Consider the following 23,564-nt stretch of genomic DNA (forward strand, 5'->3'; position numbering starts at 1 on the left):
AGACAAAATATGAAAAATGCACATTCCTTACAAAGAGGAAGATTTTCTAAATAAGTCTTAGGCATTTGGCTTTGGTCCGTGCCACTGGGAATCATGGATGTCATTTCCCACTTGGAATGCTTCTTCACTCTCCAAACACAATGAGTATCAAGACATTCCCAACAAAATGTAGGCAGGAATTACCATGTCAAGCACACCCACAGAGGCTTGTAAACACATGTTGGAAAAGCCCTGACTAGAGTATTTACAAGAACAGAATGCAACCACTCAAAGCAGCTTCATGGCTGAGGAAAGAAAGGCTTTAAAATGTACAGAAGAGACTCTAATGGCTCTGCAGAACTGCTCCTCCACTTGCCCAAACTGTTTCTAAAAGCAGAGGCACATGCAAACACAGAACCCAGCACCTCTTCCCACCTGATGGTTAGCCAAGGATGCACAGTCCCGCAGACAATATGCTCCATGCCGGATCTCCAGGCCAAGATTATCACAGCCGCTTTGGAAATTTGCATACCAAAGGGGAATGAAACACTAAATATGTTCAGAATCTTTCCAAGCATCCTCTGTTAAGTGTTCAGGCAAAAGCTTTAAATGAACATAGATGGATCTAGAGCCTTCAATGCACTTCCAGTCACTAAGCACAGAGAGGTGGAAACAGGATCTGCATTTTCTGATCTTGCTACTTACAATACATCTTGAATGTTTTGGGGGTACATGGGGAGAATATTCTTGTTAGAGGAATGCCACCATCGTTGGTAATGGTCATTCAAACTTTCTCACAGTTGATCTGTAAATAATTTGGCGAAGAGTTCTGGTAGATGGCAGAACTCATCATATCAAGCTCACCAGACAACAGCAGCATTCAGGCCATTTCACAGGTTACCTTGGAGTGCCCAACCCACCCTCTTTGTGCTGAACTGTCCTGCATTTATTGGCTATGTGAAAACATCTGCACACTCACCCAACAGTCACAATAATGCACGACAAAGTAACCCCAAGCAAGTAAATGTGAGATTTTTACTCTTTACATATAGTTTGTAAAAAGACCTTTAAGATCACCAAGTCCAAATGTAAAGTCCAACCTTCACAGTTTTGGTAAACATTACAAGACAAATGTAACAAAAGGTAAGATGCTCTAAATTAGATCCAAGAAAGTAGTGCTGAGTGACCCATGGCTTTTCACTGTCCACATCCAGATCAACCTTGTGCTCAGCTAATACTAAACACAGCTCCCAGCCATGACTCCAAGGAAGATGTTTACCAGGTTTTACAGCTTTTCCTATCTCAAAAGTCACAGCCCTGAGAACCATCAGGTAATACCCTTAAGTGGGGCACCAAGGACCAACAAATAAGAAAATTTCTCTGTTGGTGTTCCTCCTAATGGCTGAAGCAGAAGCTTAGCACTGCACCCATGCTCGTTTCAACAGTTGCTGTATTGCTTTTTTCTCAAGTGTTTGTGTCTCCCTAACACCAAGCACAAGCCAGATAAACAAAGTGGCTTTCCTCACTTGATTGAGATGCTCTGTTCTTAAAAATTATGAGTTCAATAGCCTTCCTACAATTTTTTTTTAAATCAATACCTGCTCTCTATTATTAGTCTATGTGATAGGCTTAAACAGATACTTTAACATTGGAAGTGGAAAAGGATATGACTGCTATAAATAAGACTAAACCATTCTTTTTTTTTTTTTTTTCAAACTGAAGTTTTTTGATGTCCTTCCACAGGAGAACAATGTTTATTTTAATGTGGCTGACATCAGAAAATAACAAAGCCTCTTTTATGACCAGAGTATAGAAGTAAAACTCATCTGCAACCTAAACAGCAAAACAAGTCATCAGTAATATTAGCAATGACCACAATCTGATAGATAAGAATTTAGCCCCACCATTCAAGCTTTCAAAATTCTGTATCAACAGAGAAAGTATCCATACTTTGGTATGATGGGTCTTAAAGAAAAACTTTGTCTTGGGAGAAAAAAAAAAAGTGTGTGCTTTTTATTCACAGCAGATATTTGCTGAAACTTTTCAATAAACTCAAAGTCTGCTTTCTGAATGAAATTACAGCTTCCAAGAAAATTTTCTGTCAATACCTAAGCAAATGATTAAAAGTAATTGAGGAAATTAATTTTTTCCAAGAACTATTCACTTTGTTAGTGTTTGGCCATTTCCCCATGACAAATTAATCAACAGTTTTTCCTAAACAATAATAATTAAATAATTAATAATTCTAATTAAAATAAAAGGAGAAATAATTTTTACCCCCGAAAAGTTTTTTTTTTTTTTAAACAAAGTAGCTTTATTTGCTTGCTTTGCTTCCCAGACTTAAAATCAGTATCATTTTCTTGGAAAAATATGTTTCCTTGCAGTCAAACCTATTTTCAGCTGGAAGAAAGCCCTCAGACAAAGCAGTTGTGCTTAACACTAATAATTAATGCATCTAACATACCCTTTTCATGTGGGTTCCTGAAAGCACTCTACAAATAATGAACTTTACAGAGGCAAGAGAGGGACTTTTGTTTTATAAGAGAAGACACACTAACAAAACAAGTGCCCACCTATCAGATGCAAATACAAACACTGCTGCTGCAACACAGTCATCAGCCCAATGGCCTTTCCAGCCCAGGAGGCTTTTGTTTTCCTGGTAGGGAAGATGCTATGGTCATGGAAGGTGGGTTTTCTAGGGTGAAGCCAATCCTTCATGCTCCAGATGTGCTGATCCCTGTAATTTCCCAAAAAAAACTGTCAGCACCTTTCCCTGGGTGAGAGGGTCTGCCAAGACAATATTGGAGAACAGGTCAGTGCACTCATATGGCCATAAACTAAAAGAGAAGTTGTTCCACTCAACACAAGGAGTAATTTCTTTCCATTGAGGGTGGCACTGGAACTGCTGCTCAGGGAAGGTGTGAAGTCTCCCCGTCTGGAAACATTCCAACCCCACCTGCTCCAGGTGACCCTGCTTTGGGAGGCGGTTGCACTGGGTGATGTACAGAGTTTCCTTCCAGCCCCCAGCCATTCTGTGATTCTCGAAAAATACTCTCCCACCATCTTATAAAACTCTGTGAGGCCTGGCTGAGTCACAACTGGTATCTAACTGCTTTCCATTTCTAGCACTTCTACCACAGGCAGTGAGTTCCACAGCTTAATCATGCAATGTGCAACTTAAATGGCATTTGTTTGTTTGTTTGCTCAGGGTCCATTACTTACCAGTTCCACTTGAAATTGCTGTACTATGCAAAAATCATTCTACGTGCATCAGGGTTGAGTTGATTTTACTTTTGTGATGAGCAGTGTTCTCTCTCTTCTGCTAGCCTTCAGCCAGCTGTCGACCTACGGAATCAGTCACTCTCTGTGCCAAAGCCAACCTATAAGTTTTTTCAGTTTTCTTGTTCTTTCCTTTCAGAATAAAGAAGATCTAGTAGGTTCACTGGTGTGATGCCCCTGGATGAGCAGTAAGAAGCACCCACTAGGGATCGTTAAATTCAATGTTGCCAGATGTGACTACTTTACTTCATGCCTAGGAGCCAGGATGAGTTTTACCAGGAATATAATTTTCAACATCCTCTCTCTCTCTCTCTCTTTTTTTTTTTTTTCCCTGGCATTAATGAAGTGCTCAGACCCCACTCTTCTTCACATTGTTTCACCCTCGGTAAAAAAAAAAAAAAAAAAAAAAAAAAAAAAAAAAAAAAAAAAAAAATCAATCAGCACTGTTTAAAGGTATCACAAGCACATTCTCATTAGTAACTTGAAATGCCTGGTCATATTCTTGTAGTTCATGCTGTAAACATGTCCCCATGGGTCTTGCCCAGCTTGACCTTCTTAAACATTGCTTTTCCTTGCAGCATTGATGCTCTGATTTCACAGACATCCATACAGCCCAGGTACAGACTCAGGAACGCAGATGTCACCTGTCAGGTCAGCAACAATAAGGCTGTATTGGTGTTAGAACCATATTCCTAGTTAATTTCTGACAATCTGGGTTCCCTCCTCTTGCTATAACATGTAATAAGATGCTGAATAGTATTCCCAGGATTACTCCACTTTGTTCTGACTCCCCTTGTGTTCTTTCTTCAGCGTAGTCTGAAGATTTTTAGCCTTGTGCTCCATTCTCTTTGCTTTTGAGGACAAGAACACCATCACAGCAATGCACAGTTTGAAAACTTGGTTCATGTGTCGCTATACAGTGGATACTCTCAATAGCAATGCCTGAGTTTGTTTCCTGAAAATTCACTGCTTTCCCAAAGTATTAGCACTAATTTTTAATTGGATTTTTGTAAACTCTATAGCATTTGGCATCTGTATCTTCTTACTTAATAGACACCAGCCTTGAAACTTTGTTTTTAACAGCCTTTGTGTTCCAGCTTCTTCTAAACTCAGTTATAATCCAATTTCTGCCAAATTTACTCAAAAAAAACTTCAGTCTGATATAAGCAGGAGATTTAGGTAAAGATAAGGGAAGGGAAAAAAATCATCAACACATTTGATTTCTAAGGAACCATTCTTTTTGCAAGACAGTTCTAAACACCAGCCAGCTACAGGACATCTTGGAGACATGAATTCAGAAAAATTCAGCCTGATTATGACCTTTTAAATCCATAACATCCAGAATAAAAAAAAGCACATGAGTATTTGTTGCAGGAGAAGATACCCAAATTATTGACACATTAGTTATTTAATTCCAAATTCCAACACAGTTTCAGTCCCAGCAGTTAAAAGCCTCAGGTAGAAGAGTCTGACTCCCAGAGAAGCATCTGAATGATCAGACAGGAGAGTTTTTGTTAACATTCACCTGCTATGCTGAACTAAAAGTGACTAAAACTACTTTGTGTAATTGGACTGCATGGCCAGAGAGATGGGTCTTGCTCCCACACCCTGCTCTTTCCATGCTTGAAAATTTCAAGCATAACACTCGGTGTCTCCTCTGCTGTTTTAGGCCTCTGGGAGCTAGAAAACAAACACCAGAGAACAACTACCTCCTTTGCAGGAAAACAGATCACTGAAAAAGGCCAGCTTAAAAAGTCAAATCATCTAATCTAGCCTCAACATTCAACTATCTGATAACAGTTTTATTTTAAGGGGGAGGACACAATTTGACCAAACTAAAGGTGACTCTGATTGAAATGACTACCACTAAACCAATTTTTATCTAATTTATTGTGGGGAAAAATGTGCCAGAGAGCTTGATAAAATTTCAGCCAAAGACAACAAAGTACACACACATTCCTTTCTTTTAGATGCATGTTTCTTCCTTTTTTGCCCTTTAGTTCCTTTCATAAGAACTACATGATACTGGCGTATCAGCTTCCAGTAAGGGTCAGTAAAGGCTGCTCCAACCCCTCTAACAACATGCTTCAACACTGAAGAAATCATTTTTCATAGAATCAAAGAATCACAGTATATTGGGTTGGAAGGGGAACCCAATTTTGGGTTGGAAGGGAATTTTAAAGGCCATCTAGTCCAACTCAAAATGCAAAAGCAGGGACATTTTTGACTAGATCAGCATCTCATCCAACCTGATCTTGAAGGTTTCCAGGGGTGGGGCATCTACCACCTCTCTGGGCAACCCACCTCAGTGTTTCACCACCCTCACCATAATTTTTTCCTAGTATTATCTGATTTAACCCTTCTTCAGCTCAAAACCATTATCTCCCTTTAGTACTGGAAGGCTGCTATGAGATCTCCCAGGAGCCTTTGGCCCCAATTCTCTCAGCCTATCTCCATAGAAGAGGTGTTCCAGCCCTTTAATCATTTTTGTGACTCATTCCAACAGGTCCATGCCTTTCCTGCACTGGGGACCCCACAGGTGCAGGTGGGGTGTCACCTGAGCAGGGCAGAGGGGCAGAATCCCTCCTCTCTTGCTGCCTAGATTGAGAAATGAGCTCAGGACATGTTTGGCTTTCTGGGCTGCCAGAGAACATGGTTGGTCATGTCCAGCTTCTCACCCACCAGCAATAATTAACACTAGGGGTAGTGCAACCCAGGTGCAGGTTACTGTCCATGAACTATTTATCACACTAGATTGCAGTAGTTTTTATTTGGGATGCCATTTTGATCACCACATTCTACTTCCTGACTGTAGATAAAGCCCACTGGCAGATCAGTGTTCTTGCCTGGGAATATTAATGTATTCTTCTGTCAGCCTTCATATTACTATCTATTCCTTGCTGAACAATTTCATACATTTCACAAAAGGCTTTTGATTCCTTAACAGAGCAGTTTTATCAGAATAAATGCAAATTACTATTTACAACATATTTTTGATTCTTATCTTGGCATCAAATGGTGTTTCTCTGTTGCTACTCATTTTAAGACTTCACTTCGATCTTAGAAATGAGGATTTACCTTATAAGTTAAGAGTATTCACTCCGAGTAAATCCTGCATTCACTGTCTTGACTGATGGAAGATGTTAGATTTCAGCACTCTCCTTATGCTGAGCAGATTCAGATTCCTACAGAAGACAGATGTTTGGAATTCTTTAACAACTGTGTCTTGCCTAACAATACACTGAAGAATCATGTTTCAGACGATGGTACTGCTTGTACTGCAGGGACATCCTCCCATTTCCACTTTTTTCCAATAAAATGAAAAAAAAAAAAAAAACCACACCAAAAAAACCCCCCAAAAAAAACCAGAGGAGGAAAGCAAATAACATTTATTGTAAAAAGAAACTTCAGTTCTGTTCCTGAAGTAACTTTTATGATATTCCTTTTCACAGAAGCTGGGTATATTTAGTGGAAATTACTCAGAACAGCAATTGGTTTAATCAGGAATATGCCCTTCTAGTCCAAAAATTGAGCTGATAAAGCAATTTCTGAGTGACTTAGTTTATATTGGCACAAAGCACCTTGTTCTAATTTGACCAGGTTAATGACAAAATTAGATGCAGCCAACTAGTTCATGTGTGCAGCTCTGCTGAATCTGACACATTTTACCAGAATAGTTATAAGAAATTGTTAACAAAAATCTCCACAAGAAAGCTTACCAGAGAACAATCAGCATGAAAGCTGGGAATTGTTTATTTAAGGCATCCTGGACACACTGTATTAATGTCTTCTACAGAATTCAGATAAACCCTGAGCAACTGGTTACATCTTCTGAGTCATAAAATGTAGTTCTCAGAATATTTGCATGTAGCTATTCAGCATGGAGCTCTTTTGAACACCCATCCTTCAGCAGCATGTGATACCTCTAAACCCGAAGTTTTGTCTTCATGGTGCTTAAAACAGAATTTCTGTCAGCATAACTTGTATTCTGTCTCACAACAATATATATTTTTATGTGTTGGGAATTCCTTTTAATGTGTTCAAACAAGAAAACATTTCATTTTTTTTACATTGTTGTGTTTAACTCTGAAAATGAATACAAAACAATATATTTTTCCCCTCTAATTGTAAACTTGTTCAAGACTAAGACTAAGCATATTTTCACATTGACTTGGTCTAGGAATAGCCAGTTTTCAGGCAGAATTTCACAGATGTGCAACATGGTTCCATACCACAGTCCCGTTCTGTACAGTTCATGTGACCCAGAATACACAATTACACCTATTCAGAAAAACATCCAGAACTTTAAAAAACCATGGACAGGCAGCATGTGCTGGTGTTGCTTGATGACTAGCTGATTGTTAACTAGTTAATTGGCAGCTTCAAGTTAATCTATGAGATCAAGCTACAAAGAAATGAGACACCAAGTGAGTATTCCAAACTTTTCCATTTGTAACTGAACACTATGTTTCAGTGCAAGATGTAATATCAAGGAATATGACTACTGGTTTATCCAGAGAGTTTGGGGTGTGTTTTGTTTTAATTCTTCAGTGTTAAGGAAAATAGTAATTTTTGCTTTCAAGCTACAGCACATTTGCAATGAAGTTGGATTTCAGACTGAGTTCAATGCTTTTGGTCATCACCATGGAAATGTGACTACTCAGGCATAAGAAATTTCTTTGGTACTTCTATTTTTTTCTCTAAGCACAGCATTGGTGACAGCTTTTCTAAATTTAGAGATGTACCTGGAACTAGAACTCTGTCTTTTCAAATCAGATCTCCCTCCACATTCTCTTTACCATCCCTGCACAAAGATTAACCTAAACCCTCTTTGCTGAACAATACTCTTCAAAGCAGTACTCTCTGAAGAAAATAGTCTAATTTTATAAAAATCATTGATTCTAAAAATTGGCACATCAATGAAAAGATTTCTCTGAGAAGATTCTATTCTTATGTATTGTAACATCTCTAAAATGCCAGAGTTCTCAGTTATGAAGTGCATGCCACTTAGAACAGCTTCACATCTTGAGCAAAAAATGACACAACAAACAGAAAGCAGCAAGATTTCAGCAAATGCCAATAAAAACTTCCAGTGCTTCTGACATTAAAGAGTGGTTTAGGTTGGAAGAGACCTTTAAGATAATCAAATCAAGCATTAACCTGGCATGGCTAAAGCCAACACGAAACCAATATCCCCATGTGTAACACCTACATGCCTTTTAAATCCTTCCACAGATGTTTACTCCATCACCTCCCTGGACCAATGTTTTTCACCATTTCTGTGAAGAAATTCTTCCTGATGTCCTAACTAACCCTCCTCTGCCACAGCTTGAAGCCATTTCCTCTCATCCTGTTCCTTGTTCCATGGGAGCAGAGCCCAGCTCCCTGGCTGCCCCCTCCTGGTGGGGAGCTGTGCAGAGCCAGAATGTTCCCCCTTAGCCTCCTTTTCTCCAGGCTGAGCCCCCTTCCCAGCTCCCTCAGCCACTCCTGGAGCTCCAGACCCTTCCCCAGTTCCATTCTCTTCTCTGGACTTCTGGTAGTACCTTCTGGAACTGAGGGGACCCTCGATCCCCTCATGCAGACCTTTGATGAAGATGCTAAACAGGCTGATCCCCAGTTCTGATCCCATGGGAACCCACTGGTGCCCAGCCCAGCTGGATGTCCCTCCATTCCCCACCACTCCCTGGCCCTGCCCTCAGCCATTTCTTCACCCAGAGAACAGTGCCCTGTCCATGAGCAGCCTGTTTCTCCAGGAGATGCTGTGGGGAAGGTGTCAAAGGCATTGTAAATGCCAGACAGACACATCCCCAGCCTTTTCCTCACCCCCTGAGCATGTCACCTTGGCACAGGAGGTGATCAGATTGGTCAGGCAGGACCTGCCTCTCCTAAACCCAGGCTGGCTGGGCCTGGTGCCCTGGTTGTCCTGTTCCTCTTGCTGATGGCACTCAAGGTGATCTGCTCCATGGCCTCCTTGGCACTCAGGGCAGGTGACAGGCCTGTAATTTCCTGGATCCTCCTTCTAACTCTTCCTGTAGATGTGTGTCACATTTGCCAACCTCCAGTTAACTGGGATCTCCTCAGTTTGCCTAGACTGCTGGTAAATGATTTGAAGTGGCTCAGCAAGCTCCCTGCCAGTTCCCTTGGCACTCCTGGGTGGATTCCATCCCACCACTTGTGAGTATCCAGGTGTTCTAGTAGCTCACTCACCACTCCCTTGTGGATTATGGAGGCAACATTCTGCTCCCATCCCTGTCTTGCAGTTCAGGGTGCTGACTAAACAAGATAAATGTACTGTCCAGTATTCTTCATCCAGTTTGTCTTCAAAAAGACATAAGTGCATATGCTTGGAAAAAAAAATGCAGGCAAAGAATGTCTAGACCCCAATGAACCAAAAGACTACTACAAACCACTTGTAAAACACCAATGTGGCAAAAAAACTACATCTCAAAAGCTTGCAAATAAAGAGTCCAAGTAAGCCAACAATAAAAATACTGATATGTTTCTACTTGGTAACTGTAAAGATTTTTTAAAGTGCCAGATAATGTACTCTCATTTTAAACCATTGAAAATATTTTAAAATATTTTAAAATATTTAAGAAGTTAATAAAATCTAGACTAATGCAATGTGAATTACAACAATAATTCAGTTACTTTTCTAGTTAAAGGCATTAATTGGTAAATTTTTATGGTTTTACACAGTGCAATATGATTAAGCCTTACTTAAAAACTTTCTTATTTGGGACATACTACAGTGAACACCTGAGAGTACAGATCAGTGTCATCAAAATGAAACAGGAACTGGGGGATAAGAAAATGTGAAACAAGTACTACAGTATGAAAAAAAAATATTGTTACATTTTTAACTATCTTTTTAACATATAAGCATTTGAAGTTATCATAAATACAAAAATTAGTAAACTTTTAACCAGTATAAAAATTCGTTGTTTTAACTCACAAATCCAATATGTGCATGTACACATAGCTTGCATAACACATTCCAAAAAGGCAAACAACACAGCCCAGTTCTCATTTCCTTAGAGAAACTTCTCAGCTAGCCTAATCTCTAAGACAAACATCTTCATGATCATCACAAGGATTTTACATCACTTATTCTGTTTTCTTTGCTTGTTTTTTCTGAGCACCTTCATGGTGCTGCTTAGAAGGCTGATCACAGACTGGAGAGCCGTTGGAAGATGTGGCACCTTCACCCTTCACTTTGGAAGGTGTCTTTCGTGAGCCAAAAAACATTTGGCTCATTGCAGCCTCAAAGGGAGCAAATGGAGAAGTTGCACATCTTGTCAACATCATTTTTACCTACAAAGAACAAGGATCAAGTTATAATAAAAATAAAAGTCATGATAGCTTCACAGGTAAACAAGTTCAAAGCTGAAGGAGTGTATGGCATTTTTAACTCCCTACACAAGGATGAGGCTGTGCCACCACTAACACAAGTCTGCTCATTTTAGCTGAAATTAGTCAAAGAATGCTCTTCTTTCTGATCAACACTCTTCACACAGCTATGAAGGGATGTACAGGGAGGCCAGAGAGGGGTTCTTCATCTGTAGATGTAGGAAATGTAGCAACAGGACAAAGGGGAATGGGTACAAATTGAAAGAGAGGAAATTTAACCTGGATTCTAGGAAGAAATTCTTTTCTGTGAAGGTAGTGAGATATAGGTTGCTCTGAGAAGTTACTGATACCCCAACTCTGGTAATGTTCAAGACCAGGTTGGGTAAATTCCTTGGCAAACCTGGCCTAGTAGAAGATGTCTCTGCCCATGGTAGGGGGATGGAACTGCATGATCTTCTAGGTCCTTCCCAGCCCTTAACACTGTATGACTCTATGGTTCTATGAGTTATACACAGATTATGTGCACAAAAAAACTCTCCATAGGATTAATCATCCTGAGAGTAAATCACATTTAATGCCATACAACTGATGTGAAGAGCAACTTTTATTGCAAGTTTTGTGCCTTGTTCAAACTGAAAAACTGTAAACAGAGTGGCTTCCTTCCACTTAAATTGGAAGAATGGAATGTGTGAGGACCTGAATATATAGGTGCATAACAAGACTTTAATTAGAATTCCAGACAGCCATAATCATTCTATAAAGTTCAGAGATTTAGGTGGACACTCTTTAGGACACATAACTTGGAATCAGGATTTAAAAACCTGTTTTTTGCACCCAGGTATTAGACAAGTTTATATTGCAACAGTTTCTACAGCTTTCAGAGTCATGACAGTTTTCTAATACACATTATTAAAGGACTCTACCAGATACACTGCTGCTTTATTACTTTATTGGTTCGGTGGGTGGCTGAGTTACTGACTGTCAGGTCAACTATCAGTGCAAGGATTTAGTTACAACTCCAGTGCAAGGATTTAGCTGGCCAGACAACCAGCTTCCGTGGACACCTACAATTTCTCACTTCCAGAGTAACGTTCCTTTCCTTCTCCATTCCTAGCATCCACAGTTCAACAATGCCTTTATCAGTTCAGATGCAAAATCAAGGACATAAGCTTCAAGTACTGGCTCTCTAAAGTAACTTCTGCGGAATTAAACTTGTCAGCTCCTTCACAGAAAGGAGACTGGCAACCACACTCCCACACATTCTCTGGTGTGTTCAACACCAGCTCTGAAGCTCTTAAAATTGCCAATAAATGGTAAGTGAGATTATGTTTTTATTATAAAATAGCAATCCAGAAGAATGGCATCATCTTGGAAACAAACAAGACTGGAGGTACTGAGGACTTCAATAGAGAAGTAGTGTCCATTTTATTACAAGACAAAATGATGTAACCATCTACCTCCAAGTAATTTTGGTATGCTTTCCCTTCCCACCCAAACACTTACTTTGTGAACATTCTAAATCACATGAGAATCCAGCTGGCTTGTTTTACAAACCCAGGGGCAACTGCATAGGTACACACAAAAGACAGAGTACAGGAGTGTTTCTTTCTATAAGAATGATGTTTTTTTGAGATTACAGACATACAAACCGGGAATACTAAACACTGAGTGACAAATTTTCTGACTTTTTTCTTTTCCTCCTCATCCCCTGCATGCATTGAACAGAATCAGTAACGGAACACATCTTCCATTCTGCTCATGTATAGAACACTAAACACATGACTTCAGCAGGAACTGGCCTTTCAATCCAGAAGCGTGCATTATAACAATTAAATAAAATATTTTATGTTATTTGGTCACTAGCAACACTTTCAAATTCTTACCTTGAAGACAACAAGAAAGATGGTGTACAAAAATACAAGGTTGTGTCTCGCAATTGGCAAGTACTGTCTATGTTGCAGGGTGAAAAGAACTGCTCCTATCAAAGTTACCTTCACAGGGCTAGAAATCAAACAAAGAATGTTATTTTCTCTTCTCTGCTCTACAGTGGAAGCTGCCTGGAAAGCAATAAGTGTTCTTAGTGTGCAAAAGAATTGTTTCTGAATAGAACTAATGAAAACTTGCGGTAACAGTGGTAAGATCCAAAACCCAGCTATAACTAAATTAAGATTTTTACTTTATATGCTATAACAATGCTTTCTGTCCATAAATCATCAAGTCCAGCAGTACTCTGCATACCTAACAAATTTCTATTTGACAAATACTCCTCAAATCAATGCTTCTATTCAGACTTTATATGTCAGCTTGATTCTCTTCTTCTTCTCCCAATATATCTTATTAAAGAGTTAAATTACAGAGCTCACACTACTTGAACTAGACATAAAAACAGGTTCCTATACTAAATTCTAGGAATTAGTTACTCTAAGGAGTTGCTTAAGGTGTTGAAGATTAACATAGTCCAAGTCTTGGTCCACTGGAACACTCCAGCAGCTGTGAGGGCTGTATCAGCTTAGACCCGACTGGAACCAGGCCTGTATTACCAGGTTTTGTCAACACAGCTGTGCTGACCTTAGACATGCAAAGATTTCCAATCTATTGCCAGTTTACTGCAATCTGTTGTGGTACTAAATCCCTTCCTAGGTATGCAGCCAGGAAGCAAGAGATCTCTGGTCAGTTACCCAGAATTCTGTGCATTTCTTAATCTGCATGTGACATGTACAGGTGACATTCCTGCTACCACAGAGCAGCTACTGTCGATCTGTTCTTCACCGTCTTTTCAGTAACTGAAAAACTGCATTAACTTCCTCCTCAAGAAGGCCAAAAAACAACCCTGTGTATACAGGCATCTCATCCATTTGCAGGATGTTTGATGCATTTAACTCTGTAACTTAGTTCAATTTAATGCTCTTAACACTTATACATAAAAAACCCCCAAACTTTTAAAATCTTTTTTGAGTTACTCAGCCATACACATAGTGGAGAAGGAGAATATATATAAGTGATGCTAACCAATAAGCATTGCTCTGGTGTTGCAGCTGTAAAGACAGTTTTATTTGTATCTACAGTGGTATTTTTGAAGTCATCTTTTCTTCTGAAAGTTTACTTTCAAGACTGCCATTTAGGCACTGACAAGAGAAATACTTAATACTTAGAATTTCAGAAAGAGTCTCCAACTAACATAGTCCTCAAGAAGTTGAAATATTGCTGAAGAGAAGGCTACAAATGTCTCTCCTGTAATTCTTTGTCTAGGAGTGGCTGCTGAAAAGTGAGATGGCTTTTCAAAAAAGTAAAATTATTATTTTTAAAGGCCTGACTGTAACCTGGGAAAGATCAAAAGAATTTTAGGAAATTATCACAGTGACCTTATCCTGACTTACAATAATAGCTTGTGGCTTTCCAGCCTGTTTAAATTCTCATTTTACAGAGAAAACCAGGAGGCATGTAATATTCCTCATTCTTTGCTTCTGCAAGAGAAGTAACTTTTCCCATCTTGCAGGTAATTTCTGCTATACTGAATAACCAATTTGTACCTTCTCAAATAATTGATGTCTTTGGAGGAAAATAGCACTGGCAGCAAAAGTAAGAGTGACAGTGTTCAAAGGAAGCCATCTTAGTGACACTCAGAACACACACCAAAATTCACTTGTATATTTCTAGTACCACTGTACTTTCATTTTGGATAGAAGACCATGTCCCTGTAAGACAAACTGAGCCAATACTGCTTTCTAGGAACTCTCCACTAGATTTTTACTACTTTCTGAAAACTTTTGTTGACTTTTCTTCTCATTTGCAGCTCTTAGGCTGTGAACATAAAATGATTAAAACATCTTACAAAGTCCCAAGGACTATTGTTCTATCTTTCAAAGAATACACACCAAAACAGAGTACAAGTATGTCCTAATGGTCTTTTTTTGGGGGTTTTGTGGGGGTTTTTTTGTTTTGTTTTGGGTTTTATTGGTTTTGTTTTGTTTTCTGTTTTTGCCTCAACCACTGAAAGCAAGCATCAACACAAGGATTTAGCAAAACAACAGCTAACTTGTTGCAGTTTTACAAAAAAACTTACTAGGACATCTGAAGGAGCTCATTGGTTTCAGGTTTCCACACTCCTCTCACCAGTTGCTCAAAGTTGGAAATTAGGCCACCACCAGCACCTGAAATGGCAGAGATTTTTGACAAGTTTCCACTGACTGCTACCACTACTATGCCACTGCTCCCAGAAAAGCTCATGACACCAGATGCTAAACGTGGCACCAAATCCCAGTCTTAAAAAGACTTAATCCAACCTTTCATGCAAACAAGACTCAAACAACAGCCACTAAATCTCAGAGGCTGAGATACTCAGCAAAAATCTCAGGTCTACCTGTCAGTGATAGCATCTGAACTGATGCAAATCATCACATGCATACATGTCACTTCCCACTGCAGCACAGAATCAAGCAGAAACAAGAGCTGCACAACTACTTTCTGAAGTGATCTTGATGGTGTGGCTGCAAATACAGCTGTCAGGAAGGTGGCTTCCAGAGTTCCAAATGGCAGGCAAGCAAGAAGGGTTATCCTTCCTATGTTCAAAACCAAGCAATGGTTACAACCCAAAAACCTAAGATAACCAGTTCTTTTCTTCAGCCTCATGCAAGGACAAAGCTCTGAGGCAATAATGCTGTTGCAAAGCAACAGCTAAATAGAAGATTTACTTCTTTATTGTCATCAACTGCCCATCCTGTAAGTTCTTGTAAGACGCTCTGAAGGGAATTTCCCTCAAAGTCCTTTAATGTCACCCTTAATTCAGGCAGAAAATCTGCAGCACAGGCTTTCTCCTTGAGGGGACATCTGACTGCATCAGAACCATCATACCCAGCATAGCAAGGATGGTGCTACATTCTGCTGAGCGGCTAGACATGTAAACACCACTCCAAAAAACCCCAAACCCTCAGAATAAGATGCTATGCATGTTACCTCTGGCCCAGCCCACAGCTACCAGGATAAACCAGGCATCTTTGTAGACAATGTCTGCATGTGCAATGCCATCTGTGATCTTCCAAGTCCTTGTCACTTCTTTCATTCCTGCCACAAGAAGACGAAGAGGCAGAACAGAAAAGCAACGGTAGAATATGTCTTCTGGACAGTAAAACACTAGATACCTAAAAATCATCAGAAAAAAAATGTTAGCCACATCTTTGCTAAGGAAATATCTTTTCATAATCCTTAAAGATATCTTTCAAATATTATTAGCAATGCCTGAAATACTATTCAGAGACAACTCAGAGTTTCATGGTATACATCTTGGAAAAAAATTTGAAAAGCTTCTGAGCACACCTGAGCTTTTGCACCAAAACCAAACACCATGCCTCATTGTCCCAGACAAGAACCCATTAAAGTCTGTAAAGTCAGCTTTACATTTTTCCAATTGTTCTACACCTTATTTATGACATTTTATAATTCAAGTTATTAAAGTGGTATCTGACTTTGGTTTGAGGTTATTATGTGAGTTATTTTTTGTTTAGTTCAGTGTAGGGGGTTGTTTTGTTCTGGTTTTTTGTTTGGGATTTTTTTTTTTAATAGGATTACAGCAGGATGGAAAATTAAATGCTGACTCTATGCTTCCAGACTGTAAGTACCTGGAATTATATAACTTCAGAAGAATGCCTCCACTAGTTAGTGTCATGCTAGATGAAATGCATGACTATTTTAAAACACATTTAACATCTTAGTACTCACCAGTTCCAGCTTTTCAAGCTTGCCAATTTTTTGGCAACTATATTTCTCTATTGAAAGCATTGAAAGAACACTACTCAAAATACCTTTGATAAACTTGCTTTTAAAACCAAGTAAAGATGGCTAACAGTTAAATCCTAACTGACAGTAAACCTTAAAATTATGATTATTATGTATTGTTTTATTGTAATATTGTTCTATTGTTATAGATTATGTATTGTTTTATTGCACCTCCTCAATAATAAACAAAATTCTTTTCTTACTGAGACATTCCCCAAAACCCAATCAAGATTAAGTATCTTGACTAAGTTATCTTAAGTAGATTATTTCAGCGCAGGACTAAAAGTATAATAATTGCATAAGAACAGAGAAAGTGTTTAAAAAGAAAGATAGCTTTTTGTTTTCTTTAAAAAAAAAAAAAAAGACACTGCCCCTTTGCTCAAAGGTTTTTGATCTCAATCCTGCCTACCAAGAATTTCTGAGGCCTTTCTCTTTATCTGTTACTGTAAAGTCATGCCTCTGTATGCAACCAGGCTTCAGGTGATATAAGAAGATATAGCCAAAGATATAGAGACAGGATGTATTTTAGAGGCTATTGCAAAAAGCCATTTAAGCCACCTACTCACCAGACACCTCATACCAGAATTAATTTACATCTGCAGAATGTGGGTTTAGGACCCTGAAGCACTGGTGACAGGACTGAGGCTAGCACTGAAGGCCCACCAGTCCTTCAGATTCCTGCCTGCAATCTATGCTAACAGTAGATGCCGCTGTCTTACAGATTATTTAGGAGCATTCCTCAAACTCAGCACAACTCCACTCATTTTCCAGTTCCAAGTGTGGCTTGGGCAATTGCATTTTTGATGATGTAGGACCAGGAATTAAGGTCATTACACTCAGGAAGAGGGAACTTTGTAAAAGTGGAAGCTTAAAACGTTTCGTAACATTCACAGCACCTCACTAAAACCCTATTTAATTTGTCCACAGCAAATCATATTAGACCACAATGAGTTAAGCAGAAATCCTCAAGTGTACTCCCCTAGCTTATGTCACTTGATGAAACAAGTAATCAGTCTGCCCACATCAGACTAACAGAACCACAGGCAGGTTCTGTAACTTTATTAATAATTCACTAATCAATACATATCATTAGTTTCATCCATTTGTCTACAGTAAATATATCATCTTATATTGCAACACAAAGACTATAAAACTAATACATATACCCAGACAGACAGAAACATTTGCTTTCACTTTAATGAATTTGCAATTGTAAGACTTACAGAGCTAGTGGGACTAAAGGATTTTAGGCAGGCTAGACTAGCCAAATATTGTGATTGAGCTTTCTAAATTTAAAACCCCACTGCTGCTCATAATTTTTGTTAAGTTTGAAGTTTTCTTCATTTCTGGAACAAATGACTTCCACTGGAAGCCCACATTTTTATGAAAGTAACTTCAGATTTTTTTTTAATTGCAAAACTGGCCAAATTGCCTCATACTTAATTCAGTCATACAATTCAGCTCGCTACAGTCTTCCACCAAAACACTCAACCATTTGGGAAGGAATAAAATACAGAAAAAAAATGTGTCTGGTAGTAGGAACTGGAGGAAAGATGTGTCTTGGAACATCAGTTACAGGAAAGTCCAAAATTTTTACATCAACCAGGTTCTGGTCTTCAAGAACTACTTTTGAAAAACTTGACTGTGTTTATAACATACTTATGTTCAGCAAATCAGCAACTGAATTAACTCTATTAAAAAGTAATGTTTTCAGCTGTTTGACCAGAAATACTATACAAACCTAAGGCAAGTCTAATCTAGCAATAGAGCATTTCATTACACAACAGGCTTCAAAAGTTGCTCTCTATTCCCAGAGAACAGGATGATAGTAACTGCTGGGACCCTCTGGATGAAGAGAGACCCTCCAAATCCACAACACTTTTAAGTAAAAAATTCTGATTTACGTGCAACGTTGCTGGCACAGTACCAGTTTACGGCATATATTTTCTTTAGGGCCAATATCACTCATGTGACTCAACTGTGGCTGCTTACCAGACTGAGGATGCCAGTAGAATATTTATGGTCTTTGCCAGAAATGCTACTGGAGGTTCACCAAGCATCAACGACGACAAAACTGAACCCCCAAAGCAATAAAGCATTGCACTAAACCAGCAGGCCAATGGACTTCGGACCGAAACTTCAACAACTCCTGTGTCAAAAAAACCCAGAATAAACAGAAACGAAAACTGGAGAATAACATCATGTTTTAAATTCAGTATTTTTCAATTTAGTTCCTTCAGGTAATGAAAAATCCTCCAGAGGTCAGCAAGCTCTCACAGGAAAATTTTCCAGAAATACAAACCTCAGGGTATGGTGACTTTAACTTACACCTCCTAAATAGAAGTGAAAGGCTGACAAAGTGTTCCCTGAACCTTTTTTGTGCATTAGTTTGTTATATCTGGGTACCAAGAAGAAAAAACTTACTGAGCATGGCAGTTAGGTCTTGCTGTTAACAGCCCGACACAGGGACACACTTGCTTTCAATTTTGTATTAAAAACACCTAAGTGGCTTACCTAAACAGGATTGCTAACATTTGGATGGTTATTCTAGGAATTCCATTTCTGCTTTTGAGTATTCCAAGAATTCAATTCTCCCTTCTTTCCTCATAATACCCTGCTGTGATTGCTGGCCAAAACGAAAGCGGCATCCAAGGTAATTATCAAATTGTTTTCACCTGCACTCTTGAAGAGAGGTTAAAAGGTTACCTTGAACTATAATAATAAATGTAAACTTCTCTCATTATTAAAAGGTTGACAATTTTATTTCATTATCTTTAAAATGAACTATCCTTTTAAACTGCAATTGAATTATGCTAGAAAGAATATTTAATACTAAAATATTATTCTGGAGGTAATGGGAAGTATTAACCATTTTCAGAGGAAAACAACGTTTTACCAAAGCTAGAAAAATCCTCAAGTAGTTGTTTTGATTCTTTCCTTCTCCTTTAAAAATTGAATGTTGTCAAAGCTTCCCCTTTACACTGGTTCTGCGTTCTGAACGAGTTTAATTTTCCATAGTTCAAAGGCTGGAGTTCACAAAAGCACTACCGCAAAATGAAATTTGACACCTGTTCCAAATTCACAGTAGAAGCTTTGGTTTATCTGGCATTCCTGTGGAAAAAGAAGCTTCTTACCCAAGATGAGAGCCTTAAACATTTTAAAAAGCATACAGCACTCTCCATATAGTTCATTAATGATATTAACAAGACTTCCAGGTTTAGTGCTGACATAGATATCAAGTATTGTAGCACTATATAAATGCCCATGTAACAGCCAATTCATAAAAATGAGCACTCCTAAGCATAAAAGAATACTTGAATAGAAGGTATTCTACGTTATTTTTAACAATTTTTAATTTATTTTTCAAACTTCAGTACCTGATGCTCCAAGTAAGACACTTGCAAGATATTAATGGCTTGTGTTTACTACTTTTGGAGTAGGTTTAAAATTACATACCTGTTCTCTCTTCAAGTCCATTCTCCTGCCTTCCAATAATTACCAGCTTCTCCACACTTCCTTTTCCTCACACCTACCAGCAAGTGGTTTTCAGTTCTGAGGGCACATCCAGATTGCCCTCTACCAGTAAGCTCCACAACAATGAAGGTGAATTTCTTCATTTTACAAGTAAAAGGTCAAGAAACTGGAAACTCTACTGCACTTCAAGATTTTTCTGTTGGTCAGTGCTAGAAATGGCTTAAATGCCAGTTTTTAACAATTCATACCTGCCTTCTAACAAGGAATATACCAAATACAGAAGGCAATAAGGCAAAAAATGTTGATACTAACTTAGAGATCATCTCATAATTGCCTAAATTATGACTAGGGTGTAGCATTTCAGAAGACAAATTCAGTTTTAAATAGGTCACATATTTTTATACAAAGTAGTAATTTATATTTATCCTCTGATGCATCCTCTAAAATTAATGAGGCATCACACAACCATGCTATGGTAGATCTGCCAGAAGGCCACTAGTCCTGCAGATATACACTTCAGAAAGTTAAGAAAAGGTTTCAAAATACAAGGACTAATTTTGAATACAGTTTTAAATATTGTTCCTGAACAATAGTAACATTAAAAAAAAAAAAAAAACAAACCAACCAAACAAACAAACACAAAAACCAAACCAAGAAAAAAACAACACAAAACAAACAAAGAAAACACCCAAAAATCTAAACAAACCCTTACCAACTATTTCTTTCATTAGGATTATATCTGCTAGAAACTTTTCAGCATGTTCCAAATAGGCAATAATGCATACTACACGCACATCTAGTGAGCAAAGCAGGAGGATTTGTACAAGTTTTTTTCTAGGAACCCATTCAGCCATATACAATATCATCAGTTAAGATAAAGGATTTGTAGAGTCAGACTTAACAGAGCAAAACTTTGCTGAAGAAATTATTTCTCTTCAAAACACCTGAAATACATCATATAAAAATGTCAGGAACAAACCACATATGACAAATCCTCAACCACCAACATATTTTGCTGCCCCTCCATCCCCAAAAAAGAAAATTGCCAGTTCTACAACTGGCTGGAGTTACACACAAGCAACCCCTAAGCCATCTAAAAGCACTAATCAAGAACTCTTCTTTTTAAACATGCATAAAGCAACAAGTTGGTTGTCACTGCTGTAGTTTGCCAGTCACAAGTGAGCAAGAAAGATCTTGCTAGGTCTGGATAGGAGGATTGGAAAATTCACAGTTAGTGTGCACCCATTCATAATCCAAATGCCCACACTGAATCTGATTTTAAGCAGTGGGGGTGGGTTGGTATTTTAATGAGACAGTAATCTGGGATAAAATAAATGTGGCTGTAACTTGACCACATACTTCTTACATCACCAAGCACTCAAGGCTATCCTGTTATTTCCCTGTCAAATACAGCTAGTGTTGTAAGTTTCCAAAAAGAACATAAAGCCTAGACAGAATTAATCGACATTAATATATCCATACTGAGTGTTCATAATAACTGCTATTTCAGTTATGATTTAATACTTAGTTCAAACCACTTGGGAAGTCAGAAACAGGAGAGCAGGCAGTCACCTGGATTACAGTTATTAATTCCAAGTATTAGAAAACAAGCAGAAGTTCTGAACTACCAGCTATTAAGCTGAGAAGAAAACAAACAAACAAACAAACAATAGGACCATGGATCTGACCAGACTTCTGACAGCAATTTTATTTTCTGTAACTGTTGTCTCACTAAAACTATGCTGATGTGAAGCAAAGAGGCCTCTCATCCTGGTCTTTAGGCATGTCAATTCCAGGGGAAAGTTTAAAGGTATTGCATGATAATGTCCCCTTCTAAATGGAACAGACACATTATACAGTGTCACAGCTCAGCACCCATTAAAAATTTTAGCAGCATTAACAAAGTTTGTTGAAGATATATATATAGAATATATAGAGAATATATAGAGAATATATAGAGAATATATAGAGAATATATATGTGCTATAAAATATATAAGCACTTTATGCCAGTCTTCACAGTCTGTTAAGTTCATTTTCTCAGCAGAAGGTCAAAATTCACCTTGGAACACTTATGAAGAAATAAACAAGCTCTCACTAAACAAACAGTGCAGAACCCTAGAAATCTGAGGCAAGCAGCAGCTCCCAAATTTGCACTACAATCCCAAAAGCCAGCTCAGGTTCCTACACAGTTATCACCTGGGATGCACAGTTACTGTAAACACATGTCTAAACACATACACAAGTAGCTTAATTCTAAACACTGAAACAAGGCCAGTGTCGACATTTGTGACAGAAAAAAAACAAAACAAAACAAACCCCACCAAACTAAGAAAATACCCCACACCAAAACCAAATCAAAAAACTGAACGGGCTTGAGGTTAAAGTGCATAAGATTTTCTGGAAGAGAGTATGCAGAGACTGAATACCACGATATGCTCTCATACAATACCTTGTTTAGCGGGAAGCTTTGCTAAACTCACTTTACAGTATGTGGGGTCACAGGACCTACCCATGAGAGTCCTGAGCAAGGCCGAATCGCCTTAACAGCCCCCTGTACAAACAGGGTGAGTAAAGGATGTAAAGTCTAGTATCTCTCCTCTCAGATGCAATTCTGGGCAAAGAAATACTGGACTGCTACACACACCTTCTCTGCACCCATAAACTTCCAGAGGCCTCAGCCCTTCTACTCCTGACATTTTAAAATCGAAACTAACAAACAACTGAATAAAAACTAAAACGGCTTCCAACAAAACTCTTGGCTGATTTCGCCAGCGCCTCTGAAGCCCCAGAAAGCGAGAGAAGCTTGGGTAGGTGTCTTTCGCGGGCAGTAAGATATTGCTTACGGACAGAGAGGCTAATGCAGGCGGCAGACAATCCCATCTGCACGGCCACACGGTAACGGGGACGGCGGCACCCCTCGGGACACCATCCTCACCCTGCCGGGGCTGGCTACCCCGCGGGACGCAGGGTCAGGGGAACATGGGGTAACACTGGGATTGGGATGGGGGTGTAAGGTCTCCGCTCCGTCCCGTCTCGCCCCGCTCACCCCGCTGCTCCTTCAGCGCCAGGACGGAGGCGACATAATGCGCCAGGTCGAAGAAAGGGAACATGCGGAGGCGGGAGAAGCTCAGCGGCACTCGCCACAGCTCCATAGCCAGCCGCAGAGCGCCGAAGCGGCCGCCGAGGACGGGAGAGACGAGCGAGGCCCGCATTGGTTTGGGCGCTCCCGGCCGCCGTCGGGGCGGGGCGGGCGCGGCGACTCACGGGCCGGCCGCCTCCCTCGGCCCGGTCGCTCGGCTCCCTGAGAAGTCTGTCGTGCCTTTTGTTTGCTTTTTTCTGGTCAAAGTGCTGATAGTCCTGCTCCATGCGCTGTTTGAGATCGGTTGTGGCCTCCCTCAGAGCCTCTCCGGTTTGTGCTGCTTCCCTGCGCACCTCGTTCACGGCCACTAACTTACCCTGATATATTGTTTTTTCACTTTTTTTCTATCCTGTTGAATATGTCTGAAGCTCATCAAGAATATGTAGCATTACCAACGTGTACGGTCGGTTCTCCTTGTGGTCTTTCCCAGGCTGATGCCATCTATTCATCAGTTACTGAGGGTATTAATGTACACCAGATCCTGTCAGAGCTCAGCAGAAACACGTTAATGCATCTTTACATCCATTTTGATAGTGAAGGCCATTGCTAACTTTGCCTTCTTAAAGATC

The 23,564-nt window shown here is 39.3% G+C and overlaps 1 protein-coding gene across 3 annotated transcripts; it reads right to left on the bottom strand.

Moving 5' to 3' along the window:
* Positions 1 to 6,629: 6,629 nt before the first annotated feature.
* On the bottom strand, positions 6,630 to 23,045 carry TMEM38B (transmembrane protein 38B). Of its 3 annotated transcripts, none has more exons than XM_066339645.1 (6): positions 22,903 to 23,045; positions 18,373 to 18,529; positions 15,562 to 15,746; positions 14,672 to 14,759; positions 12,492 to 12,609; positions 6,630 to 10,572 (listed from the first exon to the last, which is right to left on the bottom strand). In XM_066339645.1, the coding sequence occupies exons 1-6, from the start codon at positions 23,006 to 23,008 to the stop codon at positions 10,366 to 10,368; spliced, it is 861 nt and encodes a 286-aa protein (XP_066195742.1). In that variant the 5' UTR covers positions 23,009 to 23,045; the 3' UTR covers positions 6,630 to 10,365. The 3 variants fall into 3 exon arrangements, with proteins under 3 accessions (XP_066195742.1, XP_066195743.1, XP_066195744.1); XM_066339646.1 differs by lacking the exon at positions 22,903 to 23,045 and adding an exon at positions 19,837 to 20,713; XM_066339647.1 differs by lacking the exon at positions 22,903 to 23,045 and adding an exon at positions 19,277 to 19,825.
* Positions 23,046 to 23,564: the final 519 nt, after the last annotated feature.

This window comes from Sylvia atricapilla, chromosome Z (assembly GCF_009819655.1).
Source record: "Sylvia atricapilla isolate bSylAtr1 chromosome Z, bSylAtr1.pri, whole genome shotgun sequence".
Lineage (NCBI taxonomy): Eukaryota > Metazoa > Chordata > Aves > Passeriformes > Sylviidae > Sylvia > Sylvia atricapilla.

Bases quoted from the DNA above. Each gene is read 5' to 3' on its own strand.
- TMEM38B (XM_066339645.1), bottom strand. From the start codon at position 23,008: ATGGAGCTGTGGCGAGTGCCGCTGAGCTTCTCCCGCCTCCGCATGTTC. The intron at 15,747-18,372 runs GTAAGCAGCCAC...GATGATTTTTAG, and splicing joins CTACTGGCATCCTCAGTCTG to GTATCTAGTGTTTTACTGTC. The intron at 14,760-15,561 runs GTAACATGCATA...CTGCCATTTCAG, and splicing joins AGCTGTGGGCTGGGCCAGAG to GTGCTGGTGGTGGCCTAATT.